General features: G+C 43.1%; 1 protein-coding gene across 4 annotated transcripts in view; it reads left to right on the top strand.

Annotated features, from left to right (window-relative positions):
- The window catches only part of lama2 (laminin, alpha 2), a 363864-nt gene that overhangs the window by 154933 nt on the left and 196314 nt on the right, over positions 1–12617 (top strand). For all 4 annotated transcript variants that reach the window (XM_080192473.1, XM_080192472.1, XM_080192475.1 and 1 more), the window contains exon 13: positions 6714–6806. In XM_080192473.1, coding sequence (XP_080048599.1) covers positions 6714–6806 — 93 coding nt within the window. The remainder of the gene's footprint in view (positions 1–6713; positions 6807–12617) is intronic.

The raw sequence follows: 12617 nt of genomic DNA, 5'->3' as shown, positions 1-12617 counted from the left end.
CACAAAGACCAGCACAACATATAGGCTGTTTCCCTCGGGCCCATGATGAGAGAGCACCTACTCTGAAGGGGTGTGGAGCAGGTAAACATAGACTACCAATTGCCATCAAGAGGTGGTCATGCATCATCAGGTGGTTGGTGCTGGAATTCTTCCTTCTCAGATTCTTCTTGTTCATTCCCTTCCCGTATTGTACTCCAACCTGATTTACCAAATGCAAGCACCAATGAGGTGAACAGTAAGAGACTCCAGGCAACTCTTGCCCATCTTGTCTTGCCGCTATGATGTTGAGCTAATACCTTGGTGGAGTGGAGGAGATTATTGAGCTATTTACAATAGTAGGACTCTAATGGACAGAATAGGGTGTATGCTCTGTCCATTCCAATGAAAACTGCTCTGTAAACTTTCCTTTGGTGATCCAGGTGGAGCAGGATCTAAGAGCTTCTATAAGCTCACCAGGTTGCAGCTACCTTGGGCTCTTCCCAATATTCTTTATGAATATTTGTCATGATATTTGGCCAGCATTTATTGTACATCCCTAATTGCTCTTGACAAGGTGATGGTGAGTTACCTTCTTAAATCGTGAAAAACCCTCCCTTCTATTGAACTGGTGGCTCCAGACTGTGATTCACACTGATCACTGTCAAGTCAGTTCACTTATTCTGTTTCAGGGAGGCAGCTGACTGGGAGATTGTAAATGAAACCTGGGTCTTAAAATAACCCAGGTCTTAAGTTTGACAATTTTACACTCATGCCTATCAATACTTAAAGATACAGGGAAATGTAGTTCATCTCATTGCGAAAAGCAAATGAGATGCTCTGCAGAATGGCTTTGAGCAGCTGCAGAAGTACGCAATGAGTTGGTTTTCTCTTTCTCTGACTAAGTGCAAAAAACATTCCACTTGACAAGATTTCTGCTCACCTGCAGTTCTGGATTGAGGACTGCATTCCCAGCCCTGACTTGCCTCCAGCACAGAAATGACCCTAGGAATGGGCATGCCTGTATCACTGGGGGAGGAAATGCAATGCTACCGAAGGCTGAAAGATCCACAAAGCAATAATGGCCTCTTTCTTCACATTCTGCTGGCTGCTGAAGAAAAGGCAATCTGTTGATTTGCTTCCACTTGCCACAGATGGGAACTCAGCTTAGAATTTGGCATTCTACTGGCTACTATGCTCATGTAGCTGAGGATTTCAGATTCACATTGATGCTTTGTCCTAGAAACGTGATAGTTCTGCACACTTTTCTCTGGCCTTAAATGGGTGTCTAAGTTTCCAGTATGTTAGGCAGGAGGTGTGTGCACATTATAATTCAGGAGTCTGACATATTGGTATTGGCAATAATATTACCATCCAGGGTACACACCTGAAACTGGCATTAACATGGAAGTAAAGGGTCCGTGGCATTTGAGGCCCCTTATATAAAATTGGTTTAGCTCAAAGCAGCCACTGTGAGTGTTTGCAATTTCTTGCATGAATTTATGATATATATACTTTGACTTGTGTAACATCATTGTCGGTCTTTTGAAATGAGTGTATTTAAACTTAATTCAACAAAAGGATTACTTTTTAAATTATGAATGTAAGGAATTTCAGTGCTTCCTTTCTAGACTAATGGAAATGCTTGTAATTTGATTGCTTTTCATAACAATAAGTAGTGAAGACTAAACAACTAATTGAATTGTCAACCATGGTTGCTCAACAAAGATATTAATAGGCTGTGCTGCCTGCTTGCATCCTGTTTGTGGAAGTCTGCAATGCTTGTAAAAACATTTTTGTTTGGATTTTTTCATGGAGTTTAATTTCCAGTTTGCTTTGTAATTTTCTGTAATGCTAAATCAATAATCTACGGAAATCTTACAGTCATCTCCCAACTAAGAATGTGCAGAATTTAACGTTTTTATCCACATTGCAAAATTATGTGAATGAAATGGATGACGTGAGAATGCCCATTTTGACTTTTCCTATTTTAAATAAGCACAGATAAGCTTTTTTGGCTGATGATTAACACTTAAAGTTGCCTTCAATCATGATGTAATTTTCCCAGAGGAGATATCTTTCAAAGATAGTTTTAATTTATCTCATGTATTAGTAAGTAGAAACTGTGTTTTATGTACAAAACCACATTGAATTTAATTTTATGACAGTCGTTCTCTAATTTTTCATCCATCCCTTCAGACATTGAGTACAGTGGAGCTCTTCAGGTGTTAGGTGTCTTCTGTTACCTTGTCCACATGGTCAGAATTCATAAAATCAAATTACTGTGGATGTTAAAATCTGAAAACAAAACCGAAAATGCTGGAAAATCTCAGCAGGTCTGACAGTATCTGTGGAGAGAGAAGCGAGCTAACATTCCAAACCTGGTTGACCCTTCATTGGAACAGCTCTGACGAAGTGTCATCCAGACTTGAAACAGTGGCTGGAATTTTACCGTTCTGCCCGCCACAGGAATCAGAGTTGGTGAGGGGCAGACAATGGAAAGGTCCATTGACCTTGGCTGGTATTATAGTTTCGGGATGAGCAAGACCATAAAATCCTGCCCATTATCTCTCTTCTCTCCCCACTGATACTATCAGACTTGCTGATGTTTTCTAGCATTTTCTGCATTGGTCAGGTTTCACATTCATTCCTTTATTTTGATTGTTGACAGGCTACCTGACTACATCGACCATAACAATTGATGCTCATGTTATCTTTCTGTTGTCTTTACACATATACTTCCAGTAAAGAGCCTCTATAATTGGAATCTTTCTCTGGGGGTGCAAGGTAGGGAATCTCCGAAGCCCCCACTCGTGGGTCCAATGGTGATGAGGAGGTTGGACATTACTGGGAGGCCCAAAAATCAGTTTTACACAGCGCAAATTTACAGCAGGATCTTCTGCTGGGGGTGACCATCACGGAGGATTGGGAAACCTGCTGGAGACAGATGTGAACTCATTTGCATCTTGTTAATAAGGTGCAGGTGAAGGTTCAGCTGCCCATGCCCGATTCTCTGTGGTGCCAGCGGGAAAACAAGCTGGTACGAAATATGTTTGGAACAGTGTCACATGCAGATGTTGGACTCACCTGACCAATACCTAGGACTACCTCTGGAGTTCAGGCCCACAGCTCTCAACCCCAGAATATTACAGCACTGGGTCGTGGGGAGCATCTGCAGGTGGACCATCCAGATTTGGTGTCCTGGAGGGGGTTCACCTTCCAGCCTCAATGTTTTTGGAAATACATCTTTGTTGTCAGGAGGTCCCCCTCCTTTCTTCAGTTTCTTCAATTTTCTTCAATTTCTGAGAAGTAATAGCTCCAATTACTCTCCTATAACAAAACTCTATATTACTCCAGAATCAAAATGGTGCAAAAAGATCATTTCAGTCTCTTTCACTATCAAGAATCTCCTCTGTCATTACCTTCTACTAATATAAGGAGCTCATGGATCTCTTTGAATGGTTCCAGTCTTGATGATAATCAGGTGCCCAAGATCACCAAGTCAAAGCTCCCTCCAGGTCTCCCTTTATCCCAGTCTGGATCCCATGCTTGTCTCTTGCTTTTCTCCTCTCGTAATATTTTACCTGAGGAGATAGAGTCATAGAGGCTTAGAGCATGGAAGCTGGCCCAATTTGTCCATGCCGCCCAGTTTTTACCACTAAGTAATCCCAATTGCCCGCGTTTGACCCATATCCCTCAATACCCATCTTACCCATGTAACTGTCTAAACGCTTTTTAAAAGACAAAATTGTACCCGCCTCTACTACTACCTCTGGCAGCTTGTTCCAGACACTCACCACCCTCTATGTGGAAAGAAATTGCCCTCTGAACTCTTTTGTATCTCTCCCCTCTCACCTTAAACCTATGCCCTCTAGTTTTAGGCTCCCCTACCTTTGGGAAAAGATGTTGACTATCTACCTTATCTATGTCCCTCATTATTTTAAAGACCTATAATAAATACACTCCTAAGCCTCCTATGCTCCAGAAAAAAAGTCCCAGTCTATCCAGCCTCTCACTAGTTTCCAGGCTCTATTCCTACTAAATTGCTATCAACCAAACTTCCTTTCATAGCCTCATTTTAGCCTTTCCTTCTTTCCAATACTACATTATCATTCTCTCATGAAGATAACCACCTTCACCCCTCTGCCCTTGGAATTAATTACTGTGAGCAGGATTTTTCCAGAAATTGGCAAATGTTCTTGGAGATCCATCTTTGTTCTCAGGAGGTCCACCTCCTTTCTTCAATAGTGAGTTAGTGATGTTGGGCATCTTTTCAGGCAAGATAAACAATGTTGAAGCCACTGAGAGCAATGGCAGCTTTCTGTGCCATAGAATGCAGCATTTAGAAAAAAGAACTTGATGTTACATGTTCCACGACATATTACTGATGGGGTGGTCTCTGATTTGCCTGCCCTTCCAGCAGCTTATGCAACCGAGATTTGGGGTGCCATGTTTTAAAGGCCACTCCAGTGTAGAAAGAGCAAACTGGTTCACCCAGCCTGGGCATTTTGGGACAGCTTGTACATATCAGAACATTTCCCCACTGGTTTTCTGTCTGGAACCACTTCTTTCTTATTCAGCCATTTGCACGGACAGGGCAATAATGATCTAAGACTGTTATGTATAAAAACTATTAAACACATCTACAGTTTATGTAGAAATTGCTCCTTTTGATTCACAGTAGATTTATGAAATCTGTGCATGCTGCCATTTGTTGCAGTTTTATTTGATACACCCCCTCTCTCCCCCTTACTGCCATTGCTAACTTCTGCATTTCCAATTTCCTTTGAAACTCTAGTTCAAACCCTTCCCTTCTCAGAATATTTGTGTAGCTGACCCCTCTTGTATATTTAAATGTGTTGCTTGACTTTCTATTATCTTAGCCTTCTTAGCCCCAACAAATAAAGCTACGTCCCATTTATTTGCCAATTCCATCAATGTGTTTTTTGGCACATTTTTTAAACTTGCTAAGGTTACTTTGTATATTTCCAGGTAAGATCAAGCTACCTCAAGCCATTTTTGAGCTACCAATAACACATTCTCACATGGTTGCACGTAGTCTTCACTCTCGTGAGGTTCAAGGTCAAAAAACCCCCACATCCACAGGATTTAAGCTTTTTTGGATTTGAGCCCCAATTTTCTGTCACAAATCTGGCTGACGTTATCTGTGAGGGTGCCCCAATCTGGGACATCAGTTCATAGTGGTTTTATTTACAGGAATGTTGTGAGGAACCACATGCAAGAGAGAACAATAACCAGCCCAGTCATAGTGTACAACTTAATAGAGACTATTTTTTATAATAAAGCAAAGACCCATTTGCACGGACAGGACAATAACGATCTAAGACTGTTATGTATAAAAACTATTAAACACATCTACAGTTTATGTAGAAATTGCTCCTTTTGATTCACAGTAGATTTACGAAATCTGAACTCTTTCAGGACTTCCCTCTTCCCAAGCAATATTCAATTCAACAGATCTGTAAGTAAAGGACAGTTTCTAGTTAGTACACTGTAAACGATTGAGTCATTATTCCGGGAAACATCTGTTTTTAATTCAGCGGAGGTATGTGTTTTAACTCCTCTATGAATGCTCCTGCCCTCTTGCTTCAAGCTAGAACCAGCTTATAAGCTGAAATCTGCCGTCTTTAGCTGGCCTGGCCTGTATGTGACTCCAGAGCCACAATGTGGTTGACCATCAATTTTCATTGGACAACTAGGGATGGGCAATAAATGCTGGCTAACCATGCCCCACAAGTGAATAAAAAAAAATCTGTGCAATATCTCAAACTCTCTGCTTCTCTGACTCGTGCTTCTTTTACAAATTACCCCATTTTCTCTCACCAGGCAACCAATTGTCTGGGTCTTGTGCTCTAAATACTGTTGTCTTTCCAACTCATCCATCTAACCACATGTAAGGATTAGATGATATATGTACAAATTACAATCACATTTCAATGCAGCATTCAGTCTTCTTTATCTGTACCCATCATGTTGCCCTTGAGTGTTTTTTTTAATCATATCGTTTACCTAGCTTTTTAAAAACAAGAAAATAAGTAGCACAGCAACAAATGTATGTGTGTTTGTGTGTGTGCGCAGTTCGGTAGGCCAGGGGAGGTGTGGGAGGGAGTGGGTGTGTGGTGGAAATTATTGTTCATATTTCATATTTGAGGCATGTTAATTTGTACTGCCCCATCTTTTGGTTTTGAATTTAGTCAGAATTAAATGTTTTTTTTCAGTTTGGCGTAATGAAATTATTCCCTATGTTCACTGAAATCATCAGCTGAACATCTATTACTAAAGAAGTTATTGGTAATCTTCAAATTTCTAACTGTTGACTAAAAAACCCTTTCCATGTGCAAAAGAAATTGTTGATATTTGAGAAATTGCAACTTTTTGGTGAAGTCTTGTTAATGATGGTGCTGGAAAAGTTATAATTTGTCATGAAAAATCAAAAGACACATTCATGCACATAGCTCAGTTCAAGCAAGATCTTTATATTGTCTCCTTTATAACAATATGTATTATCATTATATCACACATAATTTACCAAAGTTATACCTGTACAATAAAATGCTTCTTGCAACTGACATATATAAGAAAACTGACAGCAATTTAAAGGTTAACATGGATTTATTCTCAGGTTTGAAGTGGCCTGCTAGAACATCTCAAATGCGTGTTTTAATCAGTAAAAGAGAACTTTCTAAAAACATATTATTGTGCTTCTCTGACTCCAGCTGACAGCATATGGAGGAAAATTGACTTTCACGATCTCTCCCGACTCCACAGGACGGCTATCACATAATCAGAAGAATCGAGTCTTCTTAGAGGTTGGTATTTGTGATTCATATTTTTTATATTTTCTGAATTAGAGGCCGATTTTAAAAAAATCTTATTATTGTTAAAAAAACACAAATAACAAGTGCATCAGATATTATCAAGTACTTACTAAAATGTGCATGAAACAAGAATTATTCAGAAGCTTAAGGGAATTGTTACTGATCATTTGGAAGCTATAATTTGAAATGAATTTTATTTGTATTCTAGGACCTGTAAAAATCCTTGTTTTTTTCTCATAAAATCATTGTTCAATCAAGAAGGGTGTCCATTTTCACTATATCCAGCCTTGAATCAATATTCATATATATGAGCTATTGATCCATTCACACTGAGGCATATTGTCCTCTCTTCATTAACCTTAATGAAAAGTAAATGTGAATTTAACACAATCATCTCTGAGTTAGAAGCCTCTGGTTAGAGAGTTGAGTATGTAAACGATGCTGTCAATTCGATGCAGTACAGAGGGAGTGCTTCGGTGCTGTATTGTTGGAGGTGCCATCTTTTGGATAAGATAATAAACATGCTCCTTTTACAAATTTCTCCCTCATTATGTCACCATGGCAACCAGGCTGTAGATTGTCTAGGTCTCGTACTCTGTATATTTCCGCCTTTCTGAGTTACAATGACATATTGTATGTTCAAGTTACAATAGCACTTCAGCGCAATATTCAATCTCATTTATCTGTTCTTATCCATGTTGGCTTTCTAAAGTGGCATTGCACCATTAGAAAAAGATAGGGACCCTTTCCCAGTGTCCTGACCAATGTGTATCTCTTAACAAACACCATAAGAACAGAAGAACATAAGAAATAGGAGCAGGAGTAGGCCATCTAGCCCTTCGAGCCTGCCCCGCCATTCAATAAGATCATGGCTGATCTGTCGTGGCTCAGTTCCACTTTCCCGCCCTCTCCCCATAACCCTTAATCCCCTCTCTTATCAAGAACCCATCAACCCGCTTCTTAAAAATATTTAGCGAGGCAGCCTCCACCACTTCAACGGGCAGAGAATTCCAGAGATTCACCACCCTTTGAGTGAAGAAGTTCCTCCTCAACTCCGTTCTAAACCGCCTCCCCTTTATCTTGAGGCTGTGCCCCCTAGTCCTACTGTCTTTTTTGAGCGGGAAGAGTCTCTCCACCTCTATCCTATCCATCCCATTCATCATCTTATACGTCTCAATGAGATCTCCCCTCATTCTTCTAAACTCTAACGAGTACAAGCCTAGTTTATTCAGCCTCTCCTCATAGCTCAATCCCCTCAACTCCGGTATCAGCCTAGTAAACCTCCTCTGCACTCCCTCCAGGGCCAAAATATCCTTGCGCAGGTGCGGCGCCCAAAACTGCACACAGTACTCCAGCTGCGGCCTCACCAATACCCTATACAGCTGCAGCAAGACCTCCCTACTTTTATATTCAATCCCCCTCGCTATGAAGGCCAGCATCCCATTCGCCTTCTTGACCACCTGCTGCACCTGCAAGCTGGGTTTTTGCGACTCATGCACAAGGACCCCGAGGTCCCTCTGCACCGTCGCCTGCTGCAGTTTTTCGCCACGTAAGTAATAGTCCTTCCTACCATTCTTCCTACCAAAGTGGACCACCTCACACTTGCCAACATTAAATTCCATTTGCCATTTCCTGGCCCATTCGCCCAGCCTTTCTAGATCCTTCTGCAGACTCTCCACACCCTCCGCACAATTTGCCTTTCCCCCAATCTTGGTGTCATCAGCAAATTTCGACACCCTGCACTCGGTTCCCTCCTCCAGATCATCTATATAAATGGTAAATAGCTGAGGCCCCAGCACCGACCCCTGGGGCACCCCACTAGTCACCAACCGCCAATCCGAATAGCACCCATTGACCCCCACTCTCTGCCTCCTATTTGACAACCAATCCTCTATCCACGCTAACACCCTACCCCCAACTCCATGTCCCCTGACCTTCTGCAATAACCTCTTGTGAGGTACCTTGTCAAACGCCTTCTGAAAATCCAGAAAGACCACATCCACCGGCTCTCCTCTATCCACTGCCCTAGACACATCCTCATAGAACTCCAGTAAATTTGTCAGACACGACTTCCCTTTAATGAAACCGTGTTGCGTCTGCCCTATCAAGCAATTCCCTTCAAGATGCCTCGCAATTTCCTCCTTAATGACGGATTCCAACATTTTACCTACCACAGACGTTAAACTAACCGGCCTATAATTCCCCGCCTTTTGCCTGGCACCCTTCTTAAACAACGGCGTAACATTAGCCGTTTTCCAATCTTCCGGCACTTCCCCGGAATCCAGCGACGTCTGGAAAATAACCACCAAGGCATCCACTATAACCTCCGCCATTTCTTTCAGAACCCTCGGATGCATTCCATCCGGTCCTGGGTACTTGTCCACAATCAGCCCCTCCAGTCTGTCGAGCACCACCTCTCTAGTAACAGTAATGTCATTAAGACCCTCCAGTCCTACCACCTTTCCATCGCTAACACCCGGCAAATTATTCACGTCCTCCTCCGTGAAGACAGAAACAAAAAAGTTATTCAATACCTTAGCCATATCCCCATCCCCTACCACTAGCTCCCCTTTCTCATCCTCTAAAGGACCAACGTTCACCCTAGCCAGCCTCTTCCTTTTTATATATTTATAAAAACTCTTGCTATCCTTTTTTATATTAAGCGCTAGCCCAGCTTCATAGCTTCTCCTATCCTCCTTTATCAACTTCTTTGTCAATCTTTGTTGACATTTAAACCTTTCCCAATCCTCTTCTCGCCCACTGCTCTTAGCTACTCTAAATTCCTCCGCTTTTAATTTAACACTTTCCTTCACCTCCTTTGTTATCCACGGCTTATTACCTCTCCTCCTACTGTCCTTTTTGACCATCGGAATAAATTTCTGCTGAGCACCAAGAAAGATCTCCTTAAAGATCCTCCACTGCTCCTCAGCAGACCTACCTTCCAACGCGCTCCCCCAGTCCACATTCGCCAATTCTTCTCTCATCCTACCATACTCCCCTCTATTCAAACAAAGGACGCGTGTCCGGGAACCCACTTTCTCCTCCTCCATCTGCAACAGAAACTCCACCATGCAATGATCACTCTCTCCAAGAGGATCCTTCACCGCAAGGTCCCTAATTCTACCCGCCTCATTACATAGCACCAGATCCAAGATAGCTCGCTCCCTCGTCGGCTCCAACACACACTGTTCAAGGAAATTATCCCGGCAGCATTCCAAGAACTCCACCTCGAGCCCACCTCGTCCAACATGGGTCGACCAATCAATATGCAGATTGAAATCTCCCATAACTACTGCCGTCCCATTCCTGCATGTCGCACTTATTTGCGCGTTAACAGCCCGCCCCACCTCCAGATCATTATTTGGGGGCCTATAGACGACACCCACCAGCGTCTTCCTCCCTTTGCTGTTCCTAATCTCCACCCACAACGATTCCACTTTCTGCTCTTTGGCTCCGATATCATCCCTTGCTACCACCTTGATACTATCCTTAATCAGCAGAGCTACGCCACCCCCTCTTTCCTCCTGCCTATCCTTCCTAAACACTTGATAGCCCTGTACATTCATCTCCCAGTCCCTGTCACCTTGCAGCCACGTCTCTGTAATGGCCACCAGATCGTATCCATTTGTGTCGATCTGCGCCACCAGCTCATCCACTTTATTCCGAATGCTTCGTGCATTCAGATAAAGCGCTTTCATCCCAGCCTTCACCTGGACCCTATTTGCCGTAACGCCACCAATTGGGACATCCTCGGCCTCTTCCCTTACCTGTACCCTATCCTTAACTTTAGACCTCGTAGCGTCACCTACCCTCGCACCCTCCCCCCCCCTAATTAGTTTAAAGCCCTGTCTACAGTCCTCTTTACTCGATTCGCCAACACTCTGGTCCCAGCACGGTTCAGACCCACCCCATCCCGCCCGAACAAGTCCCACCTACCCCAATACTGGTGCCAATGCCCCATAAATTCGAACCCATTCCTCCCACACCAATCCCTGAGCCACCCATTCACTTCCTTTATCCTGTCAACCCTACGCCCGTCTGCACTCAGTTCAGGCAGTAGCCCAGAGATAACCACCTTGTCGGTTCTACTTTTTAATTCCATTCCCAGCTTTTCATACTCCCTCCCCAGATCCTCAGTCCGCACTTTGCCTACGTCGCCGGCACCCACATGTACTACAACGACCGGGTTCTCACCCTCCCACTCCAGATTCCTCTGCAGCCCAGCTGCGACATCCTGTACCCGAGCACCAGGCAGACAACACACCCTTCTGTGCACTTTGTCATTGTGACAAAGGACAGTGTCAATACCCTTCACCCCACTATCCCCAATCACTACTACGTTCCTTTTCCCCTTCTCTTTGCCTATGTCCTGCTGCATCACTGTACCGTGTGCAGTTTGCTCACCAACCTCACCTGCCTCGTCCTCTTCCAGACTGGAAGCAAGAACCTCAAACCTGTTATGCAGATTAAGAGGCTGAGGCCTCCGCTCCTCACCCCCCTTCCTCCTCCCAGCAGCCCCCTTTTGTCCCTGACCCTTAGATTTAGCCAGTCTAGCAGGGGTGGATGTCACTTGCACCCCATTGACAATGGCACCCTCTCTCCCCCTGATGGGCCTCAGTGTCTGGACATGCACTAAATTGTGCTTCATAGAGCAATACAGCACGGAAACAGACCCTTTGGCCCAACTAATCGATGCCAACCATGATGCCCTCCCAGCTAGTCCCAATTGCCCATGTTTGGCCCATATTCCTTTAATCCTTTTCCATCCATGCACTTATCCACATGCTTTTTAAATGTTGCTATTTAACCTGCCTCAACCGCTTTCTCTGGCAGCTCATTCTATATACGCACCCATCCTCTGCACGAAAAGTTGCCCTTTAGATCCCTTTCAAAATTTTTCTCCCCGTCACCTTAAACCTGTGCCCTCTAATTTTCAATTTCCCTTCTCTGGGGAAAAAGACAATGTGTTCACCCTCCCTGTGCCTCTTATGATTTTGTACACTTCAATAAGGTTATCTCTTATTCTCCTACATTCCAAGGAATAAGGCTCTAGCCTGGTCAACTGCTCCCTATAACTCGGGCCCACTAGTCCTGGCAATATCCTGGTAAATCTTCTTTACACTCTTTCCAGTATATCAATCTCTTTCCTATAAAAAGCTGACCAAAATTGTACACAATACTCCAAGTGTGGCCTCACCAATGACTTCTACAACTGTAACATAATGTCCCAACTCCTATTCTCAATGCCCTGACTGATGAACATCAGTATAGTGTGCTAAATGACTTCTTCAACACTCTGTCTATCTGTGATGCTACTTTCAATGAACTATGTACTTGTGCTCCTCGGTCCCTCTGTTCCTCAACAGCCCCCAGGACCATACAATACACTGTATAAGTCCTACCTAAGTTTAATTTTCCAAAATGTAACATCTCACGCTTAATTGTATTGAAATCTATTTGCCAGTCCTCGGTTTACTTCCCCAACTGATCAAGATCCCCCTTTATTATAACCTTTTTCACTATCAATGATAACTCCAAATTTAGTATCATCCACAAACTTACTAACTATGCCTTGTACGTTCACATCCAAATCATATATATAAATAATGAACAACAAGGGTCTCAACACTGGCTTCTGAGACACACCATTAGTCACAGGCCACCAGTCCGAGAAATAGCTTTTGACCATCACCTTCTGCTTCCTATTATTGAGCCAATTTTGAATCCAATTTGCTTGCTCTCCCTAGATCTCATATGACCTAACCTTCCAGACTAGCCTGCCAGGTGGGACCTTGTCAAAGA

This window comes from Carcharhinus amblyrhynchos, chromosome 7, assembly GCF_965287045.1.
Source record: "Carcharhinus amblyrhynchos chromosome 7, sCarAmb.v2.hapA, whole genome shotgun sequence".
Taxonomy (NCBI): domain Eukaryota; kingdom Metazoa; phylum Chordata; class Chondrichthyes; order Carcharhiniformes; family Carcharhinidae; genus Carcharhinus; species Carcharhinus amblyrhynchos.
The sequence above is the reverse complement of the archived record's forward strand: the minus strand, read 5'-3'. Positions and strand labels throughout refer to the sequence as shown.